Source organism: Neophocaena asiaeorientalis, unplaced genomic scaffold, assembly GCF_003031525.2.
Source record: "Neophocaena asiaeorientalis asiaeorientalis breed wild unplaced genomic scaffold, Neophocaena_asiaeorientalis_V1.1 scaffold78, whole genome shotgun sequence".
NCBI lineage: Eukaryota > Metazoa > Chordata > Mammalia > Artiodactyla > Phocoenidae > Neophocaena > Neophocaena asiaeorientalis.
In genome coordinates, this window is record NW_020175018.1 from 7,672,799 (window position 1) to 7,700,658 (window position 27,860).

The following is a 27,860-nucleotide window of genomic DNA, read 5'->3' on the forward strand; positions in this document are numbered from 1 at the left end:
GCCTGTGCTTTCCCAGGGCTCTCAGCTGTTAAAAGCACTTTCACACTGGTGCTCTAGATCTCCTAAGGGCGCCTGGAGCAATTAGGGCATTTATGACTATGGTCTGAGTTCTCCAGGCAAGATGGGGGAGGCTCAGAGAGGTGAAGGGGCAGAGTTGGAGTTGGGACTTGTCTCCTAGCTCCAGGTCCAGTGCTTGGCCCACCTGAGCCACTGAGGCCTGTTCCTCTTGCCGACTTCCCAGTTACAGGTGGTTCAGAGAGATGTAGTCACTCCTCTCTGGGGTCACCAGGATCAAGTGAGTGTCAGTAATGTGATTCAAACCCAGGTCCACTGAGTCAAAGCCCATAGGACAGGACTAGCCAATGTTTCCGGCCTGGACCAGGTGCCCTTGGCCCCCACCTGGGAGTGGAGCTCTTTAAGCACAGCCTGGAGAGTCTCGGCTCAGGGATGAGAGTGGCTGTCTGTGCAGAGACCCCTGGGAGAGACCAGGTGGCTTAGGCTGTACCCCCAATGGAGGAGGCCAGATGCCCGCTGAGATTGGGAGAGAAAGATGGGGGAGGGTGGGGCAGGGGGAATCTGGGCCTGTGGGCCATGGAGCTGGAATTTGAACCCATGACTGCCTTCCAGCCCCATCCCCTGTTCTGCCTGCTGCCGGGAGGTCAGCAGGTGTGCTGGAGTCAGCCACCCGGAGCTCGACTGATTGCTTCTCTTTGAGCCTCAGTTTCTCCATCTCAACAAAGCAAAACAAAGACTAATATCTCAGTGCCCAGGACTCTGGGATTCCTGGAGGGGAGGCACCTAGCACAGGGTAGCGTCCTGTCTTTCCCGGCCTTTGCTGCACCGCCTTCAGGTCGTGAAGTCCCTGGAGGTGACGTGGGATGGAGCCGTGGTAGCAGGTGGGACAGGATGCCTTTCGTCTCTGCACTCTTCATGGCGAGCTTCTCTGAGTGCTGCGATATCACCACCACCCGCCAGCCCCTACCCTGCGTGGCCACCTTTGATGGGCCGGGCTCCTTTCCTGCATTTTCTCACGTCATCCTTACACCAGCACTCTGAACAATATTACTCTCCTCATTTTTACAGAGAGGAAAATTGAGGCCCAGAGAGACTGAGCCACTTGCCCAGGTCACACGGCTCGTAGGTAGGATCCAAACCCAGGTGGACTGGCTTTATTATGTAAGGCTCTGCCATCAACCCCTGTTCTCATGGTCTCTGTTTTCCAGATGACCTGCTCAGTCAATAGTGTCATCACTAACCTACCTGCCATTTATGGAGCATCCGCTGTGTGCCAAGCACCGTGCACTGTCTGTACGTCATCTCTAATCCTCTCGACTACCCTTGTTTTATCCTCCCTCCATTTTACAGGTGCTGAAACTGGCCTCAGAGGGGTAAAATCACTTATCGGGGATTACCCTCGTGATGGATTGAGAATCTAGGTCTCTTTGGACTCAAAGCCAAGGCCCTCTCCAGCATGATAGTTAACATGATGGACAGATCCTGTGGGCCAGGCCTGCTCTCAGCCCTTCACAGAGAGGAACTCACTCCATCCTCACAACAGTCCGCGTGCTGCATTCTGTGGTTATCCCTGGTTTTCAACCAGGAAATGTGAATTGCACGGCTGGAATGGCAGAGGTAGGATTCGAACTCAAGGAGCCTGGCTCCCAAGTCTGTGCTGTTAACTACTGCTCAGTGCTGCCCTCTCCCTGTTTTACAGATGAGAAACGGAGGCTCCGACAGGTAAAAGCCACTTGTCCCTATCAGACAGTAGGTGGGTGGCATAGATGGGATTTGCACCTAGATGTTTCCAGAGTGTTCTACTGTCTCCCACATGAAAGAACATGACAGCCACCAGAGGGGGCTGGGGGAGCGTCCCGGGGCCACCCTGAGCTCTGAAGGAGGCTACTGTGGGTGCCAAAGTCCTGAGGGGGTGTGGGGGTGTGTGGCAGTGGAGGCGGGCCTATCCTCCTGGTCTCAGTGGCTGGGGTCCCCAGGCAGTGAGGGTAGGGCCGGCTCGGGGCCTGCCCCCGCGTTGGCAGTTACTCAGGGATTACAAGTGCCCTCCTCCTCGGGCCCCTACCTCTCTTGTCCTCCTGGCAGAGCTAATGAGCCGTGACTGCATTTGGATCTGTTGACTTATGATCTTGGGTGAGGTGGGGTCGGTGGCAGAGGTCACGGGTGGGCTCACCAGCCTTCCTCCCCAGGTCAGCACGTCGAGGTCACTTGCATCACTGCCCAGGTGGTTGAAGGGAAAGCAGTGATGATGGCGGGCAGGGCCTCCCAGCCCAGCCTTCGCTCCGCACCTGTGGGTAGACAGGTGCGTCTGGCGCCGAGACCTCCGGCTAGACTGGCTGAGGGGGTTGCTGATCGTGCAGCCAGGCTCCCAGCCGACCCAGCCCTCTGTGGACCTGAGATGGTGCTGGGCACCTGCACAATTGCCAGGCCTCAGGGAGGGGCCGGAGGCGGGGCTGGGTGGCGGCAGGCAGGGCCACGGGCGGGCCTTCTGACCGCCCTGCCAGCCTGCCCGAGGTGGTCGTGTCTAGCTGCCCTGCGCACGTGAAGTTCACATTTTTGATGATGGCTGTTTATGAGAGTAGTGAAAACCTACACCACGGGATTTCAGAGTCAAGGGATGATGGACCTGGCAGGGGATTTTGTGAGCAATCTGTCCAGAGTTTATCAGACTCAGTTCCTGGTTCCTGGAGGTGAGACTAGATGTTCTCCTGCGCAGGTGGCGTGGGCATCCTCACTCTAGGCCCTGAGAGGTCCTGCAGTAAAGAAACCAGTTGCACCTTGTTTAATCCAGGGTTTCCTGTCCCCCACCCCGACAGCAGTAGTATTCCGCAGAGCATTCTTGGGTAAACGCTAATCTGAGTTGTTACCTCTCCTTAGAAGCGTACTTTTAAAGAGGGAACTTTGGAAGTATTCCATGCCTTTAGGGCCTACAGGAGCAAGCCTTGAATGATGGCATCGCTGGCCTAGCAGTAGCTTTGCGGGTATTTTCTTTTTTTGGAAAAGGCATCCCCAGGTTTTCAGAATCTTTCCTCAAAGCAGCTCCTAGCTCTTCTGTGTGTGGGATGGGGCCTGGCTCTGGTCAGAGCCCTCTGTGGGCCCAGAACGTGGGGGGGTTTCTTCCGCCTTTCACTGGCTGGGTGGCTCCCTTGTACTCAGCCGCTTGGGCTCTGGGCACCCCCTCCCCCCAGACTCCTGCAGAAGACAGCAGTTGGGCAGAGGCTGCCCACTGATTTGCATAATTGTACTGTTCCCTGAATAATTAATAAAGCTCTGTCCTTGCTGGGAGCAAAGTCTGCACCATTATGGATGGGTTTGCCGGAGCTCTTCCAGGGAGCCCATGGTTCCGGGATCCGTCGGCCTTGCCTGGCATGGAGCCCCCCAGAGAGAGGACAGGCCCTGGGGTGGAGGGGGTATGTCCATGCAGCGCCACAGCAGCGCTGCGGGCGGGGCCGGGCGTGCCTGCTGCCTTCTTCCAGGATCCACAGATGGGGTCTGGACACACAGGGGATTTGGGATTCTGCAGTCTCCCGCTTCCTGGGGCCCCACAAACTCTTCCACTCTGAAATATGGTCAACGCTTGTGGAGTCTTAGCCCCGCTTTCAGGTAGCCTGGACGAGGCCCTGCTGACCCAGAGGGTAAGGGCAGTCATGGTGAATTTTCAGGCAAGAGCAGGGAAGGGGGAGGCATTTATGCTTGAGGCCTTTCTTCTTCTTCAATTCCTCCAAGTTTCTTGGCTTGTTAAGGTCAGGGATAGCCTGAGAGTGACTCCTGTTTGAGGTTTCTAAGTCCCTTTTTACGTTGTTTCGTTGAAGTGAATTTTCTCTCTGGGAAAATGGATTTGTCTCCCTGTCATGCTAGAAAGGGAGGTTGAGGACTGGGTCTGCTCCTGACTTGTACTTGACATTGGGAAAGGTCCTATAGCCTTTCCAATGAGGGTTGTACTCGAAAGGCCTTGCTTTCTTCCCTATGTCCCCTGGTCATTGTCCAAAGCGCCCGTAGGAGAATTTCTCAGGCCCGGTTCCATGGAACACCACATCCTTGCAGATGTTAACGGGCATTTGTGATGAGGGGATTCCATAGTCCAACAAACAGGTCAGGGAAGCAAAGCAAGTAAATTTCTTCAGCGCTTGACTCCTGGGAGCCTTTGCTTTGCTGATGTGCATCTGGGTATATAGGAGGCATATAGGATGCTCTGCTTCCCATAACCGTGGACAATCCAGGGTCTGCTTGCACATCGCCAGTAATGGGGAGATGCCATCCCATTGCTGGGCAGTGCCAGCTCTTAGAAACCTTCCCTTTTGTTGAGCTTCGCTAGCCCACATTTATGTAGCGCTTTATTTATTTATTTTTTAATAAATTTGTTTATTTATTTTTGGCTGCGTTGGGTCTTCGTTGCTGCGAGCGGGGGCTACTCTTCATTGCAGTGCGCGGGCTTCCCACTGCGGTGGCCTCTCTTGTTGCGGAGCACGGGCTCTAGGCGCGCGGGCTTCAGTAGTTGCAGCAAGTGGGCTCAGTAGTTGTGGCTCACGGGCTCTGGAGCACAGGCTCAGTAGTTGTGGTGCACAGGCTTAGTTGCTCTGTGGCATGTGGGATCTTCCCGGACCAGGGATTCAACCTGTTTCCCCTGCATTGGCGGGCGGATTCTTAACCGCTGTGCCACCAGGTAAGTCCCTATGTAGCACTTTATCATTTACTGCTTGGCCCTCGTAACAGCTAAGGAGGTGTCAGAGCAGGCATTATTCCTTTTACAGATAAGGCACCTGAGGCTCAGAGGAGGTCATTATTCCACCCAAAGCCACATAGATGGTGGCAGAGCTGGTATTTAAACCCACGTCTGATAGCTGGACCTTCAGCTCTTTCCCTTGGCCATCAAGAAGCCGGTTTGCTCCCTGGGTTAGGCTAGTGTTGGTCCCCAGGAACTTGGGCACCTGTTGCCCCTACAGCCCCCATCCCAGCTTGCCTCTAGTGAGTTTCTGGGAGCGGGAGGTAGGAGGAAAGCTAAGCTCTTGTTTGATAGGATCCTCTCAGCAGTGGGGCCTGGTTTGGGAGCCATTCGCAGATATCATAGATGCTCCGCTCATCAAACCATTCCTGACTCTCTTTTCTTCTGCCCTCTCTTTTTATAGGCAGGGGATGTTTGAAGTGCCCCACCAGCTGGGCAGGCACTTGCCTGGGCTGGTGGTGGTGGCCAGGGGGTGGAGGAGGAGGAGGGCAGGGGGTCCTGCCATTATGTCTTTCTCCGGGCCCTTCCAAGAGCCGATGGCCAGGGGCAGCCTGGGGTGGACCTGTTTACAGCAGGCAGGCTTGGAGGCTGCACTGAGGCTGAGGTGTGCAACCTCAAGACCTAGGCCAACTGTTTCATGTCTCAGGAGTCTCCTTGGGTCACACTATGGCAGGGACTGTGTTGCCCCCAATGCCACATCCCCCGTGTCCCATGGAGAGCAAGCCACACAAGGGCGCCCTGATGAACAGAGTTCTGCCCTGCTGACACACAGACCTAGGTCTGGATCCGGCTCCCTAACTTCCTGTGTGATCTAGGACAAGTCACCTGATCTCTGAACCTCTGTTTCGTCATCTTTAAAATGGGTGTGATAATGGTGCCTGCCTCCTAGGGTTCTGAGGTCTCCACGGGGTCATGTATGTCACGTGATAATTTCATCGTGTCATCTCATGTACACACACTCTCACACACATGCGCACACCATGCTTTTGAGCTTCTGTTGGAGACCCCAGAATCCTGCCAGCAGATTCGGCTCAGTCCCCCTCAGGTTTACCCCATCAGGTAGCGGGAGACAGCCTGAGACAGGCATAGGGAGACATTTGTGCGGACACTTCTCCCACTTAGAAAATCAATATTCTGTGGTCTGCCTAATTGCTCTGTTGCTGCTAAATGAGTCATTATGGAGGGAAAATAGCAAATGCATTGTGAAATTAATGGGAGAAAATAGTTGGCAAATGACTTGGTTTGCTTTTGAAACTCCAAGAGGGTGTTACTACGAGAAATCTGAGAGCTACGTAGGGCCCAGTCCCAGGAAGCAGCTGGTGGTGGCGTGAGGCTCCAGAGGTGCCGGATGGTCTGAGAGGGCCCGTCCAGGGCAGGGCGCTGATGGGAGTATCGGAGGGGCTGGAAGTGGGCGTTTCTGAGTGGTCAAGGCTGGAGCCAGGGACGAGACAGGGAGCTCTGATGGCCTGGTGCTGGGGAGAGTGGATACCGTTCAGTTAGGGCCCGCCGTGTGCCAGGCTCGGGGGAGCAGGCAGAATCAGCCCCGGCCCCTCCTGCCGTGAAACTGTCCCACAGGTCAATGTGTGATTGCAGTGGAAGCGTGTGTCCTGAAGGCACCGAGAGCCCGGAACTGGAGGGTTTGATCCGTCAGGGTGGTGGGGATGGCATCCCCGAGGAGGAGAGGGGTGGGCTGAGCTCGCAGGGAAGAGCCTTCTGGGCAGATGGAAGAGCTTGTGCAGATCCAGTGGGTCTGGGAGCGAGGGGGCTAAAAGAGGGCCTCACAGCAGTCCTAGGAAACAGACACTTTCTCATTTGCAAGTGAGGAATCTGAAGCTGAAGCTGGTTAAGAGACCAACACAAGGTCACAGAGCCGTTAAATGGCTGAGTCTGGACTTAGACCTGGGCCTCTGTGACTCCCCAGGCTTTTAGGAAGTGGCAGCAGCAGATAGGGAGAGACCAAACATGCCTTGTGGGCTCTGGGAAGGGGACTTTGGGAGGCATCAACGGTCACCTTTCCTTCTCTTGGTTCCTGGATGCAGCTGAGCGTCATGGTGCCAGGCAGAGAGATCCCAGAGCCCTACCTAGGAGAGTCAGATTCACAGACCTAGAACCAGCCCCAGGATCTGTAGTCATGGTGGTGTTTCAGGGTCACCGTGGCAGCTCTGACCCTGGGTACCAAGGAGCCTTGACCTGGCTCCACCTGCTTCACGTCTGCCTGGGCCCAGGTTGGCCTGAGTCTGCCACCGTGGAGGGACAAGGTGATTCTGAGACCCACTCAAGTATTGAGACCTCCAGCTAGCAGCTCTGGATTCTTCCCTCTCTGGAAGGGTCCCATGCCTCTGGGGGATGTTGGTGGCGAGGGTGCTGGGTTATCACGCTGTAGGATAACCTTGGGGCTGGATGTACCACTGCCTGTTCCAGCTTGGGGAGCCGGTGGGCGGCTGAGACTCAGACGAAGCTCAGTTTGGGGTGCGTTCCTGCTGCTGTTGGCTGAGAGCCAGTTCAGCCCAAACTCAGCTCGGATTGGCTCTTCCCTGCCCTCTCCAAATTTAAACTGCAGCCCCCCTGGCGAGAGGCTGAGTGTTTATTTGGTCTGGTTGAAGAGCCCCAGCCAGGGCTCTCTGTCCTGCTCGGATCCCACTTCCAAAAGAAGTCTGCTGAGTTCCTCAGCTAAACAGCGGGGCATCTACTGCGGGGTTCCGGCTAGGCCCGGGGCTGGCCCTGAAGGTATGGAGGGAATCCAGCAGCCCAGTGTGCTGCCAGGAGGAGACACCAGTGGCTTCCTGGGGTCGGTGCCTTGAGGTCTCCTTTCTGATACTGCTTCTGCTTCTCAGGGAGCCAGTCCCTCCCGCAGAGAGAAAGCCAGGCAGACCAGACCCACTCCTGGTGGTGTTTCGGGGTCACCGTGATGGCCCTGACCCTGGGTACCAAATCTTGGATCTCCTTGTAGGCAGTCCCTGTCCCTCCACGGTGGCAGACTCAGGCCAACCCAGGCCCAGGCAGCTGTGAAGCAGAAGGAGCCAGGTCAAAGCTTGTCCCATCCTTTTCTCCTGCCTGGGCCATGGATGGATTCCAGACCTTACTTAGCTCCCTCGATTTCTGCCCCAGCTTGGGCACCATGGGCGCCTGTTTGTTTTCACGGTGCTCTGTTATCTGCAGGGAGACAGCGGGCTGACCTCTGAGCTTGCTTCCGTGGCTCCCACCATGGTCTTTGGCCCATGTGGGGAACCCAGGGGATCAACAGCCAGCCTGGTGTTTCATCAACCACACATTTCCGATTGGCCATCCCTGCTGTCTCTCTCTCCTAAGTCCAGGTGGCCGCTTAGCCAGCGGTTCCGTAGTCGGCAAATCTCTGTAGCCTTTAATGGTTGGCAGTGGGTGGGACTCTGTCTCTTTTGCCCCCAGCGACTACCAGGAAGAGAGTTTCAGAGAAGGTGAGTCTCATACTGTGCCCCGCCCTAAGCACACACATTTCAGCCGGCTCTCATCTCAGAAGGACAGCCCCATGGCCTCTCGTGAGCCCCCCACTTTGTCCTTCTGCCCTGGAGAAGCACCTTGCACCTGAGTTTCACTCCCCAGTGATGCCAGTGTTCCCGTGGCAGGAACTGCCAACTTTCTCATTGACCTGGGGGCCAGGGTCTTCCACTGAGTGGTGGGACTCGGGGTCAAACAGGGTTCTGGACCGCAAGAGGCCGCCTGTGAAGGGCTGGTTTGCTGAGCTTGCCTGTATCTCAGAGCAGGTACAGACAAGCATGGCCATGCCCTGTGGGCTTCTTAGAAGTGGTCACATGTGAAGCCACTCATCACACTAGGGGAAAAACACTTCTAAATGAGAGGAACACTGCATCCATCTGGTGCAGTTGTACAGAAAACCATTTAATGGGCTTGTTGTAGCTCCCCCTGGCACGTCGGAGTCCTGATTAGGGGCCCTGCGAGTCTGCCCTTGGGTAGATTCACTGAAGTTTCACTCATGTGTTTGTCACACATCAGTCATCCACCTGAATGTGCTTTAGCATGGCCGATATCCTGCTTCGCAGCACGCTGGGCACGCAGAACTGACCGGCACATTGCCTCTCCAGCGCGGTCCTCCTCCCCATGCAGAGTTATTCTGATCCGCCGGTGGCAGCTATGCTAAATGCTGCAAGGAGGCCTGGTGAGCGGCTGGTCAGGGTCCCGCCTTCCCCTGTACTGCTCTCCGCTCAGCTCCACCCCCGCCATCACCTTCCTTCTCTACCCTTCCCCTCCAGGCCCGTGGGTCACCTGCTGCTGCAGGGTCCTCAGTGGAGGGGCAGGGACCACTTAGTGGTGAGCGTCCTACAAGATGGCCCCGGGTTGTTGAAACTCCTGGCCCAGAAGCCTCAAGCCCCCAGCCCTGGTCCCTATTTAGGACTGTTGTGACAAAGGGCTTGTCTCCGTCATGTGAGGGCATGCCCACGCCTTCTGTCTTGACGGCTTTCCATGCCGGTGGCCCTCCCTACGGGGCCCCTGACATTTTGTGCTGAGGCTTTGGAAGGGCCAGGCACTGGATGGGGAGCTCCTGGCTGGCCGAGCTGGTGGCCCAGGAGAGAGCAGCTGGTTCTCAATCACTCTGCCTGTGAAGGCAGACTCTCCGGGCTGCCCTGGCAACAGCTCGGAGCCAGCCTGTCGGGGTGGCCGCTGACAGGAGCGGCTTCTGACTGGCTGCAGCTCCAGCTCCTCCCCCGCTCCGCAGCTCGCTCACTCATTAGCAGCAGCTCCCTTCATCCTTGAGGCCGATGGTGCAAAGGAAGTGCATGGCTGGGGTCCTCGGACTCTGTGTGGCTTGCGCGCCTCCACGTGTGGGTGGGTCACCCTCAAGGGGTTTCACCAACAGCCCTGGCCTGGGTTGGGTGCCATTCAGGAGCAGGCTGCAAGGAAGACAGAGCCCGACTTTGAGGTCTTAACGAGCCTCTCGGGAGTCCCTAGACCCTCATCCTCCCTGCATCCCCACTGGTCACCCCTGTTGACTCAGACGTGGCAGGCGGATGCCTGGGTTCGCATCCCAGCTCCACCACTCCATCGTACTGTGACTTTGGGGAACTTGCTTAACTCTGTGAAACAGAGATATTAGCAATTCCTATCTCGAAGGTGGTTGAGAGGAATAAATGAGACTTGTAGCTAAATGCTGAGCCAGGCGCCTTGAGACATGCGTCGTAGCAGTGAGGTACATTCGCCATCACTGTGTCATGGTTTCCGTCTCATGTTCCCTTGGTCTGGAATCCTCCTCTACCCCCTGCTCTTTCTTACTTTGGTCCTGTCTTTCAAGCCTTAGCTACTTCTGCCTGAAGCCTGCCCTGATCCCCTTCCCCCAATCCCAGGTGGATCTCCCTTTGCTCCACGTCTTCTGTGCTTCGTTATTGGGTCTGCTCCCCCCAGTTGCAAGCAAGGCCTCTTGAGGACGCTGCCTGGGGTCTCTTGAACTGTACTTGTCCTGTCCTCCCACGGAGAACCAGGCTGAGTCTAGCTCCTTCCCAGCCTTCCACAACCTTGGGGTGAACCTGGAGATGCTCTCCCCACCCCCAAAGAGAGCCTGTGAGCGAGCTCATTCCAGGGGCTTAGAATGAGAAGTCTCAGAGATCCCTTCACAGGTAGGGGAGCTGAGGCCAGGAGTGAGGAAGGAGTGCACCCAGGGGCAAGCAAGGAGTTGGAGGCTTTGCCCCCTTCTCTCTGCACTTCTCTGCCAGGGGCTGGACAGGAGTTGGGTCTGTTCTCAAGGAATCAGGGAGGGCTTCATTGAAGTGGCAAGAGCTGAGGCTTGATAGAGGATGAGTTCGTCAGATGTCAAAGAGGGGAGAAGGGCAGTTAGGCAGCCCCTTGAGTGAGCCCAGTGCTCAAGGCCTAGAACCTTCGTATCCTCTTGGGACCTGGGGCTGCCCTGGGAGGTGGGAAAGGGCTTGGAGCATTAGGGGAGTGGGAAGCAGTTCAGAGGAGCAGAAGCAGCAGGGAAGGAGAGGAGGAGACAGAGAGGTGAGCTGGGTGGGAGCTGGGTCCTGGCCGTGCGTGCGTGCGTGCGTGTGTGTGTGTGCGTGTGTTGGGGGCTGTGGATTAGGCGGAGGATGGGCGTGAGGATGATCACCCCGTCTGCACCAGGTGCTTTGTCTCGTAATGCTCACAGGGACCTGAGAGATGGGGAGACTGTGTGCCGAGAGGTTTGGTGAACTTGACCCAGGTCTCATGGGCTGGTAAGGGGCACAGCCATAATGGGGACCTCAGGCGCTGCGACTCTCCAGGCTCTGATGAGCGCTGCCTTTTGGGGATGGGACGGCATCACCTCTCTGGGGGTGGGGCCCACGAGTCTGTATTATTTTAACCACTCCCCTAGCAGGTGTTGGGGGTCACTAAGAGAGCGTACGTAAAAGGCATGGCACGGGGTCTGGCCCACGTCGGTACTGTGTCACCATGAGTTCCCTGGCACACGTGTCCGGGTGCGCATGGCACTGATGTGTGCATGCACACGGGAGAATTGGGTTGCTCACCACACCTGGCAGCTCTGTTTAAGCTAGGCTGTTGGGAAATGGGTAGAGTGCCAGGCAGCCTTAGAGCTGGGCTGCCCTCAACTTTGGCCTCTGCTGCCTGGCAGCCACGAGGTGGCGCTCTTGTAAGACCTGGGTCTCTCACCCCGCCTCAAGGAGACCAGGACCCCGACCCCGTGGGTCTCACAGCATCCCGATCCTTATTTCCTGGCAGTTTTCATGGCATGACAGTTGTCTGCGGGCCCCACTGAAGGGTAGACCTCCCATGCACCGGCAGGCCTTTGTCCTGGGCCCAGGTACCTTGCATGCATCCTGGAACGGTGCAGGGGCCCAATAAACGTTTGCACCACGAACGATGCCTTGAGCACCTACTTCGTGCTGGGTGCTGTGCCGGGCGCTGGAATAATTAACTTTGGCATGGCACCTTGTGATTCATAAGCTCCTCTGGGTCCCATTAGGAGGGCAGTTGTTTGGGAACAGGTATTTATTTCCCCATTTTCCAAATGAGGAAACCAGAGCTCAGAGAGAGGAAGCAGGTAGCCTGAGGTCATAGCATCAGCCAGCAAGGGGCAGAGCTCAGACGAGCCCATTCTCCTGGTGGGTGCCCGCTCCTCAGGCTGGGAGCACACTCTGGGGGCCGTCAGCTGTTCCTCTCCCATCAGCCTCTATCGAGCATGGCACTGTGGATCAGAGAGGGTGCTCCCAAGCTGGCAGGGAAGCCAGGCCCACAGAGATGCCGTTTCCCGGGAAGCAGGGCCCCAGAGGACACGGCCAGCGCCTGGCTGGCTCTCACTGCTCCCGCCCCCAGCAGGAGCAAGACCGTCCCTTGCCACTGCTGAGGACCTGGTTGTTGGGGACAGTGACTGTGTCTGGGGTAAGTCAGAGGCAGGAGAACAAAGAGAGCACTTGCTGCCAATGTGACTCTGACCTTGAAAACCCAGAAAAAGGGAAGAGCTGGCTACCTGCTTCAAAGGGGGGCAGGCCTCCTGCAGGCAGGCATCGAGGACGCCTGGCTTTGTTAGTTGCTGCTGCCGAATTTCTCCTTTTCAGTTTAATAAAAGTCCTGGGGATCAGTGTCTGTGGGCCAGCTTGGAATCCTGCCACTTTGATTGAAGGCGGGGAGATGCTAGGAGCTCTACTCTTCCTTTGGCTGGGTTCTAGAAGACACGGCTTCTGAAGCAAAGATCAGATATTGATGTGAGGATCTTGTTGCAGCCCCAGTGTCCCACTGCAGGTGTGCCCAGCTGTGGGAGGGGGACCCAGGACCGAGGAGCACCGTTCTGTCCTAGCTTGGGTCTCGCAGGGAGGCAGACGGCAGTCAGGGGGTCTGGGCAGGGGGAGGCTGAGGCAGTGCATCTCTGTTCATTATTCCACGCACAGTAAGCAAGCCCCTACTGTGTGCCTCCAGGTGCTGGGCATTCCCTGGGAGATGTGTGGTGGGCCCTGCCCCTGTCCTGCAGGCTGCCGCGCAGGAACCCCCGGCTGAGGCTGGTGCAGATGTGGATGCCAGCAGTCTGGAGGGGGAGTGTCCTGCTGAGGAGGCAGCAGCCCCTGCGCCATGGCACTGGGCCTTTGGACTTATAAGAAAAGCCAGAAATCTAGAGGGTTTTGGGTAACATTTTGAAATTTCACATCTTTAAATGTTGGCAGTTGATTCAAAACTTAAAAATGTCAAACACTGTGTGGGCTAAACAAAACATGAGTGTCGACCAAGTATTCTTTAGTTAGAAATCTTTATCCTAAAGGTTGGATAAAATCCAGATGGGCAGTGGGGAGTGGGCATGGCCTCCTGGGGAGGAAGCCACCTGGGCAGAGGGGTGGCTGCAGGAATCTGCAGGACCAATTTTTAGGACCGTTGGGACTGGAGCAGAGGGGACTGGAGCGGCAGGACGGATGGGGCCACGCGCGGTTGTGGAAGCCCGGCATGCCTGGCTGAGGGCTGCCCTGGACGAGCAGATACACGGCAGGCCTGACCCAGGCTACCGTGAGCCTGCTCGGCTGTGTCGCCTGCCTCTGGCCTGGTGCTTCTGCCCGGCACTGTCACAGTGAATGAGAGGCTTTGGTCAGGGAAGAGCTCAGGGAAGAAAGGTCATAAGTATTTTAGAGAAAGCCCTGGGACACAGGGTATCCTGACCTTTAGCAAAGGTGTAACTACACAGCTTTGGGGGGCTGCCCATCTGCCTGTGTGTCCATGAGGCTGTGACCTCCCCCAGTCCTTTGCATTTGTTCTCCTGCTGGCTCTGCAGCTCCTTCGAGCACAGGAAGGTCTACAGGAAGGTCTAAACGTCCCAAAGGGGGCTCAGCCCCCCCTCCCCCTGCAGGGGTCCTGCATTCTTCTGAGAGTTTGAACTGCTCTGGCCAAAGACTGTCTGGGTGTCTTCCTGTTCAGGCGTAACTTTTCTGTTTCTCCCCCCTGTCGGCCACTCCCCCCATATCCATTTTTGAGTTTCTTTCCAACTGCTCACCCGCGATTCGTCCAGCAAGCTCTCATCGAGCACCTGCTGTGTGCAGGGCCAGAGACACACGCATGATGGAAGCCCAACGTGGCCGGGGGCTGAGGGAGTAGCCGGACATGGACAGTGGCAGGGTCCACCCCCGGGGCCTGTGCTAAGGCGAGCAAGGCAGCAGAGGGGGTGGGGCGGTCAGGGACGAGGGGCGGTGACCCTGCGATCCCCACACGTGTGTGTCTGAAGGAGGGGGGTTGGTGGCCAGTTCCCACCCTGGCTCTGTCCTCTCTGGGCGTGCAGGGTGGCTGGCGGCAGCTGGCTTGGGCGAGGCCCGCGCCGAAGAAAAGAAATGTGAGGCAGGCACTTGCCTTCCAGAGGAACAGGTGCCAGCGCGTGCCAGATTCCTCACCAAATGTCTTCTCGTTCACTTCACTTTAAAGTCTTCTTTTTAACATAAAGGTGGTTAAAAACACAGGCGCAGAGTACCAAATTCCAGCCATCATGGAGGAGTGTGAAGCAAAAGTGCCCTCTCTCCTTCCACACCCCTGCCACCCCAGACCCCTCTCCCAAACCACTGCTGACCGTGGCTCGCGGGGCTTTTTCTGTGGCTTATAAAACATTATCCAGGGCTTCCCTGGTGGCGCAGTGGTTGAGAGTCCACCTGCCGATGCAGGGGACACGGGTTCGTGCCCCGGTCCGGGAAGATCCCACATGCCGTGGAGCGGCAGGGCCTGTGAGCCATGGCTGCTGAGCCTGCGCATCCAGAGCCTGTGCTCCGCAATGGGAGAGGCCACAACAGCGAGAGGCCCGCATACCACAAAAAAAAAAAACGTTATCCATGTCTCTGTGCTTGAGAGCGTGCTGTAGAGCTCATCAGTCTTACCTCCTTGGCCGGTAGAGAGGGGAGCGGAGGAAGACTGGCTGCTCCCCGGGTTCCCGCAGACCCCCTCCCTCCCAGCTCACTCCCTTCGTCCCATCCCTGTCCCCACAGCTCTGGGGGCAGCGTGGCTCTCCTGGTGGCTCCACGGTGGGGAGGGGAGAGGAGAGGGATGGTCGTTTCCTAGCAGCTTCGCTCAAACTCAGAGGTGGTGGGTGAGAGAGGGAAGGAGGCCTGCTGGCTGGCTGACTCCAGACTTCTCTTGCAGACAGGACTCCCCAGGGGACCTTCGGGATTGAGTTTTCTGTTTTTGCTCACCTGTGCCCTGCCCTGGGGACAGGGACAGGAGTCAGCTGTGGTGCCAGCCTGGGGTGGAGAGGTGCGTGCATGTCTCTTCCTGGGGCTCTCTTGGGCTGGGCAGGCCACCGTGCAGAGGCCCTGGAGCCCGGCCCTCAGGGAGTGTTTGCCTGGGCTCAGAAAGCTCCTAAGATTCCAGGGTGCTTTCTCAGCCCTAGAACCTCACGTGGAGGGGCCTGAAGTACCTCCCTCTCAGCAAGTGAGAACGTAGACAGGAAAGAACTCGGAAACCTGTGACATGCAAACATGGGCGCTGTTGTCGTGCGGAGTCTAGTGTTTTCCCCAGGGGAGGCCTGTGTGGATTGGGACGCAGCCTGTGAGGACGGGCCCTGGGTCGGGCGGGGGAGGGCAAGAGTGCTGGCCCCGCCTGTCACTGCTCTGGAGACCTCAAGCAAGGAGCTTGGTCACCCGTAAAACGGGGTGAGGAGCCCTGCCCGCCCCACGGGGCTCTGCCGGGGTCTGCCTGACAGCCCTTCAGCTTTGGGACCAGCGGAGCCCTGGCCGGTGTGAGGGGTGACGAGGGTGTTGATGGTGACGAGGCCAGGGACAAGAGGAACGAACACTTGAGGAGTCACTTTGTGACAGGCACGTGCTGAGCGCCTCACATACGCCACCAAGTCCAGGCCTCTGTCACCTCCCACCAGGACCTGAGGCCGACCCCTAGGCTGGTCTCCACCTCTGACCTCGCTCCCCTTCGGTCTGCCGTCCTCCAGTGCAGTCTTTAAACAGTACACCCCCCGGGCGCGCCTCGCCCTTCCCCTGGCCCCGCGTGGGCAGCTCCTGCCTGCCTTGCTGATCTTACCTTCCGCCTCGTCCCCGCCCTGCACCCCTGCAGGCCCCCAGTCCCGGATCTTTGCTGTTGTTCCCTCTCCCTAGGTCACTCTTTGCCCAGATGTCTGTGACCTGCCTCCACTTCATCCAGCCACGCTGTCAAACCCAGCCTCCTCCTCCCCTCTAGCCTGGACCCTCCCCTCCTGTGAGTTCCCTCTTAGTACCCTGATACGATCGTACACATTTGTGTGATTCTCCCACGCTAGGCTGTAGGCCCCAGGGGAGCAGGGCATTGCTGTCCTGTTCCCCAGTGTGTCTCCAGCCCTTAGAACAGGGCCTGACACAAGGTTGGTGAATGAACAAATCAACATGTTTCATTTAATCTTACTCTGTGACCTAGGTGCTTTGCTCTTTGCCTCTTATAGATGAGGAAGATAAGCTCAGAGAGGTGGACTGACTAGCTCACGGTCACACAGCTGCAGCAAGAGACTTGGGCTTGTTGAAACTCCTGGCCCGGAAGCCTCAAGCCCCCAGCCCTGGCTCCTAGGTTTGGGACTGTTGCCCAGTGTCTGTAGCCCAGAGCCCTGTCTTAGCCAGTAGAAGCTCCCACCTTCTCAGAATCTAGTCAGGCGTGCCCGCAGGAGAGGACAGAATTGTGAGGGGCCAAAAAGGGGGCGTATGGGAAGACCCTGGGAAGAGATGAGGGGTGGAGCCGAGGAGGGAGTGAGAAAAGGAACTGGAGGGTCTGAGAGGGCCCGGGGGCAGGTCGGGGACTTCAGTGCAGGTCAGGACAGGGCGCCCCAGCCAGGGAGTCCCTGAGGAGAGCGCCGTGGGGCACCACAGCTCCCAGGACCAGTGTGTGGCCCAAGTCCAGGCTCCCTGCGCTGGCTCTGGTTCCTGGCATGATCTCTGCTTCCAAGAGGAGCTCAGGCCTGGCCCGGCTTCCCAGGGTGGAGAAACAAACGGTGAGAGAGAGAGACTGTGTGTGTGTGTGGGTGTGCAGCTTTGAGAGACAAACGGTGAGAGAGAGAGCCTGTGTGTGTGTGTGTGTCCGGCCGTGAGAAGCACACGGTGAGAGAGAGAGAGCGAGACTGTGTGTGTGTGTGGGTGTGCAGCTTTGAGAGACAAACGGTGAGAGAGAGAGCCTGTGTGTGTGTGTGTGTCCGGCCGTGAGAAGCACACGGTGAGAGAGAGAGAGCGAGACTGTGTGTGTGTGTGGGTGTGCAGCTTTGAGAGACAAACGGTGAGAGAGAGAGCCTGTGTGTGTGTGTGTGTCCGGCCGTGAGAAGCACACGGTGAGAGAGAGAGAGCGAGACTGTGTGTGTGTGTGGGTGTGCAGCTTTGAGAGACAAACGGTGAGAGAGAGAGCCTGTGTGTGTGTGTGTGTCCGGCCGTGAGAAGCACACGGTGAGAGAGAGAGAGCGAGACTGTGTGTGTGTGTGGGTGTGCAGCTTTGAGAGACAAACGGTGAGAGAGAGAGCCTGTGTGTGTGTGTGTGTCCGGCCGTGAGAAGCACACGGTGAGAGAGAGAGAGCGAGACTGTGTGTGTGTGTGGGTGTGCAGCTTTGAGAGACAAACGGTGAGAGAGAGAGCCTGTGTGTGTGTGTGTGTCCGGCCGTGAGAAGCACACGGTGAGAGAGAGAGAGCGAGACTGTGTGTGTGTGTGGGTGTGCAGCTTTGAGAGACAAACGGTGAGAGAGAGAGCCTGTGTGTGTGTGTGTGTCCGGCCGTGAGAAGCACACGGTGAGAGAGAGAGAGCGAGACTGTGTGTGTGTGTGGGTGTGCAGCTTTGAGAGACAAACGGTGAGAGAGAGAGCCTGTGTGTGTGTGTGTGTCCGGCCGTGAGAAGCACACGGTGAGAGAGAGAGAGCGAGACTGTGTGTGTGTGTGGGTGTGCAGCTTTGAGAGACAAACGGTGAGAGAGAGAGCCTGTGTGTGTGTGTGTGTGTGTGTGTGTGTGTGTCCAGCCTTGCTGTTTGCGTTGTCGTCATGTCTTCTTAATCAGCCTGTTTCTGGCAGCAATGACTTCATCTCCTGTGATTCTCAACACAGCCATTGTGCAGCGTCCGTGGAAAGATTGGGCCTGGCACCGTCCATATTCCCCTAATGAATGGGGTTGGGAGAGCCGGCTGGTGGGCCCTGGCCTGACCTGATCGGGGGGCTTGTGGTCAGGTCTGCCTCCAAGAGACTCCCCTTTCAGTGGTCACCCTTAGACCTGGGCTCACGGACCCCGGCCCACCCAGTGCAGCAAATTCTAGGAGCCTGGGCACACACTGCGCTGTGGGCAGGGCGGTCACACCCGGTCTCTGCCCTCAGGGACGCCTGCTGGAGGAGGAGGTGAACAGACCCTACTTCAGAGGGGCTGTGGGTGGACAGGGAAGGGAGTGAGAGCCCCCCTGGAGCTCAGGGACGCTCCTCAGAGCTGGTGGTTGGGCCACAGGGCGGAAGTGAAGGCTGGTGGCGGGCTTCCTTGGGGAGAGGAGGGAAGGGCTTGCTGGTGGGCCTGGCGGCATGTGTCGCTGGCCACGTGGGGTGTGCGTCGGCCTGGGGGTTGGCAGGGGATAGAGTGGAAGATGGCGGGAAGGCAGGACTCGATCCTGGAGGTGCCTGGGAGCAGGAAGGATTTGAAGAGGAGCCGGGGCCTGATTGCGAGGCAGCTCCCTGCCTGTGGGAGCGGGCCCGGAAGGAGGAGGAACAAGCTGGCGGTTGAGGGCCTGGCCCCCTTTTGCCTTTCTCTTCAAGGGGGAGGGGCTCCTTGCCCCCTCCCCCGTACTGCCAGGAGCCCCAGCCCCTACCCCGCCAGGAGGCAGTGAGGGCGGGGCCTTAGGGGGGTCTCTGAAGAATGTTGTCTGGGCTTGGGCAGCTGAACCTCAGTCCCCGAAGCCCATCCCCACTGCAGGCTCATTTACAAGCTTGTCTGGAGGCAGGGCGAGGGGTTGAATGACCCCTGGCAGGATGTAGTGCTGTGAGTGGGAATACACTGTGTCACACTCCCAGCCAGGACATGGAGGTGGGGGCCCCCCGCCAGCTCCCCATCTGGGGGTTCCCCGGGCCCCACCGTATGGAACAGGCCCCTGAGTGAGACTGCCTGCCTGAATCCAGCTCCAGAGCCTTGAGCCCGTTACTTGTCCGAACTTCACTCTCCATGTCTGTTAATGGGACACTCGTTGTACCTGCTTCCCAGGGTATGTGTGAGGGTTATTGGTTTTTAAGGGGAAGGGCTTGGCAGAGTGTCCACACGTAGGAGGTGCCCAGTCTGCTTAGCCGTGGCAGAGGTGGCCGTGGGGTAGGGGCCGGGGGAGGGCGATTATGTTCACCGTCATTATCAAGGCTCCCTTAGGTTCCTAAGAGCCACAGGTGGGGAGTTGGGAGGGGTGATGGGAGAGTCAGCAGGTGGAGGTGGGGAGAGCCTGGTTGAAGGAGCAGAGAAGTGTGGGTCCTAGTCTTCACCGCTCCCAGACCTCAGGCAAGTTACTCATCTCTCCCAGCCTCAATTTCAGGGGCCAAGGAAGGAAGGAATGAGAAAAGGCATTATGGTGGCCTGAGCCGGCAGGGGCATGTGAGGGGCTAACACATCTGTTAAGACTTATATTTTCATTTCTTTCAATATTGAGGGTCAGGTAACTGCCTGCCTCTTGAGCGGACATCCAGCAGGGAAGTGCTTTGAAAGGGGCCCTTCCCAAGCTGAGGATGGTCCGCTCTCTCCCTTGCCCTAAGCACCACCCATCTTCCTTCATACGCCTTCACTGTCCCAGCTGTTCGGCATTGTCTTTTGTGGTAAGAAAACAGTTCAGCTTAGCAAACATTTCCGGAGCATCTTTTGTCTTCTTGGGTCTGGGTTGGACCCAGGGGATACAGGCATGGTTAAGATACTGACGCAGCAATTAAGAGGGAGGACGATTGTTGAATTGTCTTGTGTGTAAAGATCTCAATGTAAAAGCAGCCTTCCTGGGGCCAGAGGCTCTGGGTTCTAGGCGCTTCTCCTTTCTGCCTGTGGGACTGTGGGCAAATTACAGTAAGTCCCCTACATACGAAAGAGTGCCGTTCCGAGAGCGTGTTTGCAAGTCCAGTTTGTTCGTAAGTCCAACAGAGTTCGCCTAGGTACTCAACTAACACAATCGGCTATATAGTACTGTACTGTAATAGGTTTATAATACTTTTCACACAAATAATACATAAAAAGCAAACACAAAAAATTAAAACATATTTAGTCTTAACCGTACAGGAGCTCGAGAAGTACAGTAGTACCAGCTACATCACTGCTGCTTCTACACTTGCTTCCGGACATCCTGGGCTTGAAATAAAGATACCGTAGTACTCTATACAGTAGTGAACACAGAAGCACAGCCACTTGCAGAGGATGCACGCACGTGACAGTGTACGCCAGACACGTGCACTAACTTATGTGATTGGACATGCAAATGCATGTTCAAATCTTTGAAAGTTTGCACCTCGAAGGTTCGTATGTAGGGGACATACAGGACCGCTGAGCCTCAGTTTTTTCAATTCAGAACCTGGGTCAGTCTCTGATGGTCCCTCTCAGTAAGAAGGCTCTGCAGTCACTCTCGGATTATTAACTTACTGTGTCCTCTCCAGGGAGATTCGAAGTACAGTTTCAAGGCAGAGCCAGAAGAACAGACTCCAGAGGTGGTAGACTGGCCTGACCCAAGTTTGAATCCAGTTCTGCAACTTAATAGTTATGTAACATCGGGCAAATTCCATCGTAAATCTCTTTGGGACTGGGTTTTCTCAGATGTAAAATGGGTATGATGATATGCCTGCTATGCTATGTCCCGGCTCTTAGGGAACCCAGCAGTCATATTAAAGCTGCTATGAATCTCTTCTCCCCCAATACAGTGCCTGCTCCATGCCAAACACACCCCCAAGCCCCCTCTCCCCAGCTCCGCATATCGGAGGGTAGCCAGTTAGTGGAGGTCTTCAGCCTGCCCTACTGGGAAAAGAGGCTGGGGAGACAGTAACTGTAGCCCCAGACCTGCAGCTGACCGAGGAGCCTGAGGATGGGCCCCCAGAAACAATTCCAGGTGGGGCGCGGGCCTCCACAGAGAGCCCCCCCACCCCCCCACAGTGGGCAGCACCGGTCAAATGGTCTTAAACCTCCTTGATTTGTATATCTACTAGTTTGGCATTCTGTCTTGCTTTATTAAAAAAATGTTTGCTAATGAAATTAATAGTGTAAACAAGATTTGGGGAGGGCAGGCGGCCAGGGGAGGGGATTATTTAGCACACTTCAAAGGACACCCTGCTCCAGCATCTCAGCCACGCCATTTGCATATGTAATGATCGTGCTAATTATAGGTGGCCTCATCTGTTAACAACAAGTTTGCCAAGCTGTGCTACATTATTGTAATCACCCAGTCAGAATTCTCTGGCATGCTTTTCACTAAAGATAACAAGAACGATAATAATAATGCCTATTATTTTTTGCCCCCTTGCTACGCGCGGGGCATCCTGCCAGGCACTTGACAGTCATCATCTCATTTAATCTTCACAACAGCTCTGTGTCCCAGAGATGCTTATCTCCTGTGTATAGAGGATGAAACTGAGGTACAGAGAGGTTAGGTAACTTCCCTGGGCGCACACAGCCACGAGCTGGCAGTGGGGAAAAGACCCGAGGTCTCGCTAACTCTCGCGCTTCTTCCACCCTGCGGCACTTCTTCTCTGGGGAGACTTGACACACAGGCTCACTCTCTTTCTCATTTGGTCCTCTCAGAAACCCCCCCGTTTCTGCTGAAGAGGAAGCTGAGACCCTAACAGGTTATTGAGGGCTGTTCAGGAGGCGAACCCAGGATCTCTAACTTCTAGGGTAAAGCCAGCCCCGCGTCCCCACCTACCTGCCCACAGTGTGTGTGTGTGTGGGGGGGGCGGGGGGCACGGGGAAGCGGCCCCTCAGCCTCCCCTGAGGTCTTGAGAGGATGGTGTCCCTTGCCTCTCCCACTCAAGCAGGGCTGGGCTTGGCCTCACTGCCAAAGAAAATTATGAGACAGTAAACAGATGGGAGGACACCAGCATGTCCTAACTGGCTTTACACGTGTTGTCACTAAGTCAGAGGTTGCACATGGGTGGCTCGTGGCCATGTGTAGCCCACAGGCAGGTTTCATGTGGTCTGGGAGGGTGAAAGGTGTTTTTTGGTGCTTTTAAAAAAAAATCAGTTCCTCATATTTAAGCACTCCCAAAGCATTCACCTTCAACATTCACCAGAAAAATCTGGATTTCTGGCTTTTCCTGAACAAACAGATGTGGCAGCGTTGTGACTGTATTCCTGCAGGGCAGAGAAGCAGCCTCTGCCGTTCATCTCAGACTCCTTTTACTCCCCAGAAGGCCTTCGAGTTTGCTTAGCCTGCACTAGCTCTTCCCAGTGATCCTGGGAGGGGTGTGTGGGGGGATAGGGTTCGCATTCTAGAGATGACGAGCCTGGGATCCGAGTAGGCCCCTCCACAAGGCTGTTGTCAGCTAGGCCTTAAACCTCCATCCTCACCGTCCACCTTGTGTGGTTTTCACTCTACCTAGCTGCCTCCCAGCCATGTCCAACTCCACTGTCCGCCAAGGCAAGAAGGAAACCTTTCACAGGCCTAATGACTCAAAAATAACCAACCGTGAGCCCAGGGAAGTGTTCCTGTCTCCCCCTCTCCTTTTCTACCCTCCCCGAGACCAGAGGGGACATGGGAAGCCTATTCATTTAAACTCAATTATTTTCTTGAAGACAGAGTGGAACTGAATTGGGTCAACGGCTATATTTGCTGTGCTCAGCTCTTTCCCCCGCGACAGCAGCACCCACTGGCTGTGTTGCTGGGCTCCGTGCCACCAGGCTCACCAGTTAGAACTCCGTTATTGGTGGCCGTTCCTTGGAAAACTTGACTCTGAAGGAGGGGAGCCCCCTCTGCTCGTTCACCCAACAGGCTGCAGGAGCGGGGTCTAGAATCACATGGCTACCACCTTCCAAACCTAGGCTGCCCAACTGCAGTCTGCAGTGGAGGTGGTTCTGACAGTGGAGTGCCTTACAGATGAGCAAACAGACACCCAGAGAAATGAAGTGCTTGCTGGAAAGACAGGCCTTGAGCCAGACACGACAGGGACCTTACTAGCCGACAGGGACCTTACTAGTCGTGTTACTGGGAGCAGAGTACTTGACTGCTCTGCACTTCTGTCTCCCTGTCTTGTAAATGAGGCAAAGAACTTGACAGACCTCCTGGGGCCAGGCAGTCACGATGTAAACGTGACACAGTGTGCCAGGGTCCTGCCCCCAGTTAACCCGTCTGTCCACACTCCTTCCCTTGCACGGTGTGCCAGGGACAGAGCTTGGTGGGGGTCCCAGAACTCAGGAGGAGACCCTACTGGGATGCCCTCCTCTCTGTGAAGCCTTTCCCAATTCCTTACCCCCAAACCGGAACTGTTCCAGCCGTCATTTTAGGTCCTCTGTTGGGCCAGGCCCTGCTCTGGCTACTTTCGCAGCTTCCTCGGGCCCACGGCCTGTTAAGTGTGTTTTTGTTTGGTGCTAATGGCTGTACGCACCCCTCCCCCACTGGACTGCCAACTTCTTGAGGGCAGAGACCACGTGTCTTGTTGACCTGCCTGTGTCCTGGTGTCACTCCCTGCCTAGATGTGTGGCCTTGGACTGGATGTTTAACCTCGGTGGCCTGTTTTCCCATCTGTAAAATGGGAATAGTGATGCCTCCCTCCGACGCACGTCACGGAGCGGAGGCCAGTAGTGTCAGACACGGCAGTGCTGCAATAGATTCGCAGAAAACGTGGAGAAAATCAAATCAGACGCTTGCGCTCCACTCCCTAGAAGCAGGGAACCTCTAAGAGCGGGGCTCTGGGGGATCGTGGGAAGGGTTGTAAGCGCCGTCTTGTTGCAGAATTGCTGTCTGCTTACATGGAGAAGTGTGGACAGGGCGGTGGCCTGTGGGCCTCACCTCACTTCCTCCATCTTCTCTGCTGCTCCGGCCTCACGGTTATTTATTCCAGTTCCCAGTGGTGGAGCTGGGATGAGTTAGGAACCCAAGGTCCCAGTTTACCTGGCGTTGTACCTCCCCTTTTGGCAGTGTTAGAGACTGGAGGTGGGGCAGGGCCTCCCCCCTGCATCCCCATCGCCAGTTCCAGGGGTTGGGGCAGGGTTAAGGGGATGGTTCAGGGAGGTTTGTATTCCCTGACCTTTCAGAGTTGTGACGTTAGGGGGCGTGTGTGACCTTGGCCTGGTGTAGACCTGGTGGGGTGGTGGCTGCGGCGACAGGGTTTGGGGCCTGGGCAGTAGGTGACCCAGCCAGAGACACAGAAGCCGGGCTCTGGTGGGAGCTCAGGGAGTAGCCCTGGAGTCTCTGGGGAGGGGCTTAGGGATGAGGGGGTCTTGATCACAAACTGACCCAGCGTCCTGTGCAGCCAGGGCAGCAGTCACAGGCTCGAGAACCGGAACCGTCCCCGCCCCTCACCTCACCCCTTGATAGCGCTCAGGTCCTGGAACACCACGCGGGTTGTTGCCCAGGACTTGGCACCGTGACAACCAAGAAAGAGAAGTGCTGACCACGTCTCATTGCCTGTTGAGTAAATTTACTCTGTGTTTTTCCCAGGAGGCGTCACATGGGTAGGAATTTACTCCCCCTAAATGCTTTGATGGAAACATTACGGTTTTTGAGTGAACGTGTGTCAACGTCGCCGTGGGGGGGAAAGCTTCTAGGATTCTCTGCCAGCTGAAGTCATTACCACAAGAAAGAGCAGGTGGAGAGGGGGAGGGAGTTGGGAGGCTGCAGGCTGACAATGTACATTAACACCCTCCCAAACCGCCCCCCACCCATGGCACAAAACAAAGGGAGTGGGGAACTTGAGGGGTGGGGACGGAGAACAGAGGTTCTGGAATGGTGAGCGCTGGCAGCTCAAGCCAGTAAGACAGGCTGCGGCCAGATTCCTGAGGGGCCTGGAATTGCAGCTCCTACCAGAAACTAGCTGTGTGACCTTGAGCAACTTTTCCAACCTCTCTGTGCTTCAGCTTCATTTTAGTAAAATATGCCTGTGGATACCCAAAGCTTATGGCTCTTTGGAAGATTAAGAAGGTAATGTATGTAAAATACCTGGCACTGGGCCTGGCACATAGCAGGTGCCAGGACACATATGTTGCTTGTTGGTGATGATAAAACCACACAAGCATAGATGTGTTCACATAAACTAACAGCTGGGGCACATTGAAACCGCTACCCAGAGTTGGCCCTCCGTCTAATACCAAGTTTGTTTCTCAGTTTCAGCTGAGTACAGCAGTGGTCTCTTCAAAAGCCCTTGTCCACGAACAGCCAGGGCCTGGGGCTGACTGTCCTCTGCGGGGCATCCCTCTCCGGTCTTGTGCCCGCTTCTGGCCTGCAGACTCACCTGGATGGAGGCAGTGGGTTACAGCAGCGCCCTTCTCTGGCTGAGGCAGTTCTGGGAAGGCCACAAAGGGCCTCTGTCCTCTACACAGCCTCTGGAAAGGAGAGTGCTGTGGTCACAAGAAAGGTCCTCCCTCCCAGGATGCATCTCTCTCCCCAAGGGGATATACAAGCATTGCCTGGAAGTGCTCCTTGACAGTCTTGGGGCTGTCTTGTACCCCAGGAAATGGGAAGCTCCTTGAGGAAGGTAGGTTCCAGAGTCTCCCACAGGGCCTGGCCCAGTTGGTGAGACACCTTCAGATCTGAAAGGTCATGAGACGTCTGGGCTCTGAGCTTTTGGGAGAAGAGGTCCATCACACATTTACTGAGTCCTAGGACTTGAAGAGCCAGAGATGAATAGACCCCAAGGAGGGCCTGACAGGACAGGCAGCAGGACCCAGGAGAAAGGGAGGGAGGACTGGGAATTCAGGAAGAGAGGGAGAGATCACATACCTCCTGGGCCTGGGGACACTGGGAAAGGCTTCCCTGAGGTGGGGCATTTAAGCTGGGCCTTGAAAGGTGAATGAGAATTGGAGATGGGGGCAGGAGGGGAGGTCAGTGGGCGCAGAGGCGTAGCCACGAGGGGGGCAGGGATGCCTGGGGAAGAGCTGAAGAGGGCCTGTGGCTGGCTGGTGGGGGTGTGTGTGAAGGTGACGAGTGTGCAGTGGATGGGTGGGGCCTAATGATTCGGGAGACCTGGTCACTGGGGGCACTGGAACCAGGAGTCACGGGGTCAGTTTCTGAAATTCCAAGGACGCTCACTGTGTTCTCACTCCCTTTCACATATTATTCAAGATGGCTCTGAAAGCAGCTTGCAAGAGGTTATGCCGTCCCCTGAGCTGAGGCTAGAAGGGTAAGGAGGAAGCACCTTATTCAAGGTCAAATAACTGGTTAGTACATCTTCTGAACCCCAGATAACAGGCTCGTTTCTTTTTAGCTTGTGACCCCCCTCCTGTGACAGCTGTCATGCAGAGGGAAAGGTCCTGTCACAGGGGCCTATTTTGTTATAGAAAGACATTAGAACTGTGTGGCTCAACCAATGGGGGTGGTGGCTTCCTGCCTGGGGGAAATCTGGGAAGGCTCCCTGGAGGAGGGGGTATTAGAATTAGAGAGGAAGATAAGAGGGGACCAGTAAATAGGTACAAACGGCTGTCTGGGACGAGGCACATCTATTGTACTTTCAGATGTGGCTGGGCCAACTTGTGCAAGTGATTGAGCTTCATCTAGACTTGATTTCTTCATTTGTAAAGTGGTTACAGTATCCGCCTTACCTGTTTATTGAGTTCAAGTGGGAGGCCTGCTTGGGGCCTGCGCCCTGGAGGAGTGCTCGGAGATGGGCTCTGTCCCCTCCATCTCAGGTGCCTTGGATGCTCTGGGAGCCAGAGGGGCTTCTGCCCTAGGGCCTCCCTTGGTGACTATGGCCTCACCTCTCCCCTGTTTTGAAATTTTATTAAGATATTGGATAGACCCAGATGAAGCTGCGAGGGGAAACCTCACCTCAGAAGGAAGGGAACCACCACCATAAGTGCACCTCTGGCTAAGAGTTCTCTGGGCTTTGGGGGTGTGAGCAGATGGAGATGGAGGGGGGGGCGGGTTTTGTTGGATTACCTGTGGTCAGGATCACCTGTGCTCAGAACAGAGCTGAGCCCAAGCAAGGACACAGCAGGGGACGGAGTGAGTTACTTCCCAGGTTGGGGGCTGCTGTGGGGTTACAGTCAGACCTCTTCCTCAGCCCTGCAGGTGCCCCAGCCAGAGTGCTGCCTATCTGCACACAGTAGGTGCCTGACAGTCTGGCACTTAATAGGAGCTCAGTTGTTGCGGAGGGTCTGGAGCAGGCTGAAATTACCATGGGCTGAACTGGGGCTTGTGAGCCTCTGGTGTAGAGGCTATGGAGTAGGCAGGACCCCAGGCAGGGGCGCTCTTCTCCCGCCGGTCTGTTTATCCATATTTACATGGAGGGATTGGATTCCATAATCCAGTTGCACCAAAGTTATGCAGCAGCCACTCTACTTTGATGAGCCCCTCCAGGTGGTGGCTGTTAAGGGAGGTGTGTGATTCCCTGTGTGTGGTAGAGGCTCAATACTTGGAAAACATTGCTGTGGCTTTTCAAGAAGGATGGCAAAGCGGGTAACCCCAGGCGAAAATGTCAGGTTGGCTGGGTGTGCCTTTCCCGGAGGGATTTTCAGTTCAGTAAGGGCCCTGTCAGGGTGACCCAAGGATGAACCCCCCAGGCCAGCGGGTGGGGCAGCATTTGGGCTCCTGGGTCTGACTGCCCCTGTCGTCCTGTAGCACACACAAACCTGCGCAGCTCACCCCCCCTTGTCTCTTCCCTCCGGCACTTAACCCTCCCCCTCTGTCCTGCTGGCCCAGCCCCGATACAAGAGAACAACCGCCCTGAGAGGGAGCTTGAACCCATTCCCAAAAGGTCTAGCTCCAAGGAGTCGGTGTAGAGAGTCGGGAGCCCCGTTTGAGTGGGTGACCGTAGTAGGCAAATCCCCGGCTTTGTCTACACCTCCGTTTCTGTTCGCATTTTTTAAATGTCCGAATGGAAGTGCGGGAGAGGGAGGGTACTGGCCCTCGGGGGGGTGGGGGCGGTGGGAGCCTTGGGACTGCTGCTCTGAGCCCGACGAACTCCGGCGGGTCCTCCGCGGGCAGTGGGGAGTGGGCCGGGCCTCGTCCCCGCCCGCGTCCGGAGCACAGCGGCGGGTTGGGGCGGAAAGCGGTTGCATCTGGGGGCAGCTGGCCGCGGAATGTCCCCTGCCGCCGGGCCTG

The 27,860-nt window shown here is 56.4% G+C and overlaps 1 protein-coding gene across 2 annotated transcripts in view; it reads left to right on the plus strand.

Moving 5' to 3' along the window:
• The window catches only part of DAB2IP (DAB2 interacting protein), a 76,592-nt gene that overhangs the window by 1,714 nt on the left and 47,018 nt on the right, over window positions 1-27,860 (plus strand). Inside the window, exon 2 of one of the 2 annotated variants that reach the window (XM_024762324.1) lies at window positions 1,366-1,737. In XM_024762324.1, the coding sequence (XP_024618092.1) occupies window positions 1,715-1,737 (23 nt within the window). In that variant the 5' untranslated portion in view covers window positions 1,366-1,714. The remainder of the gene's footprint in view (window positions 1-1,365; window positions 1,738-27,860) is intronic. The other variant, XM_024762325.1, reaches the window with a different exon arrangement.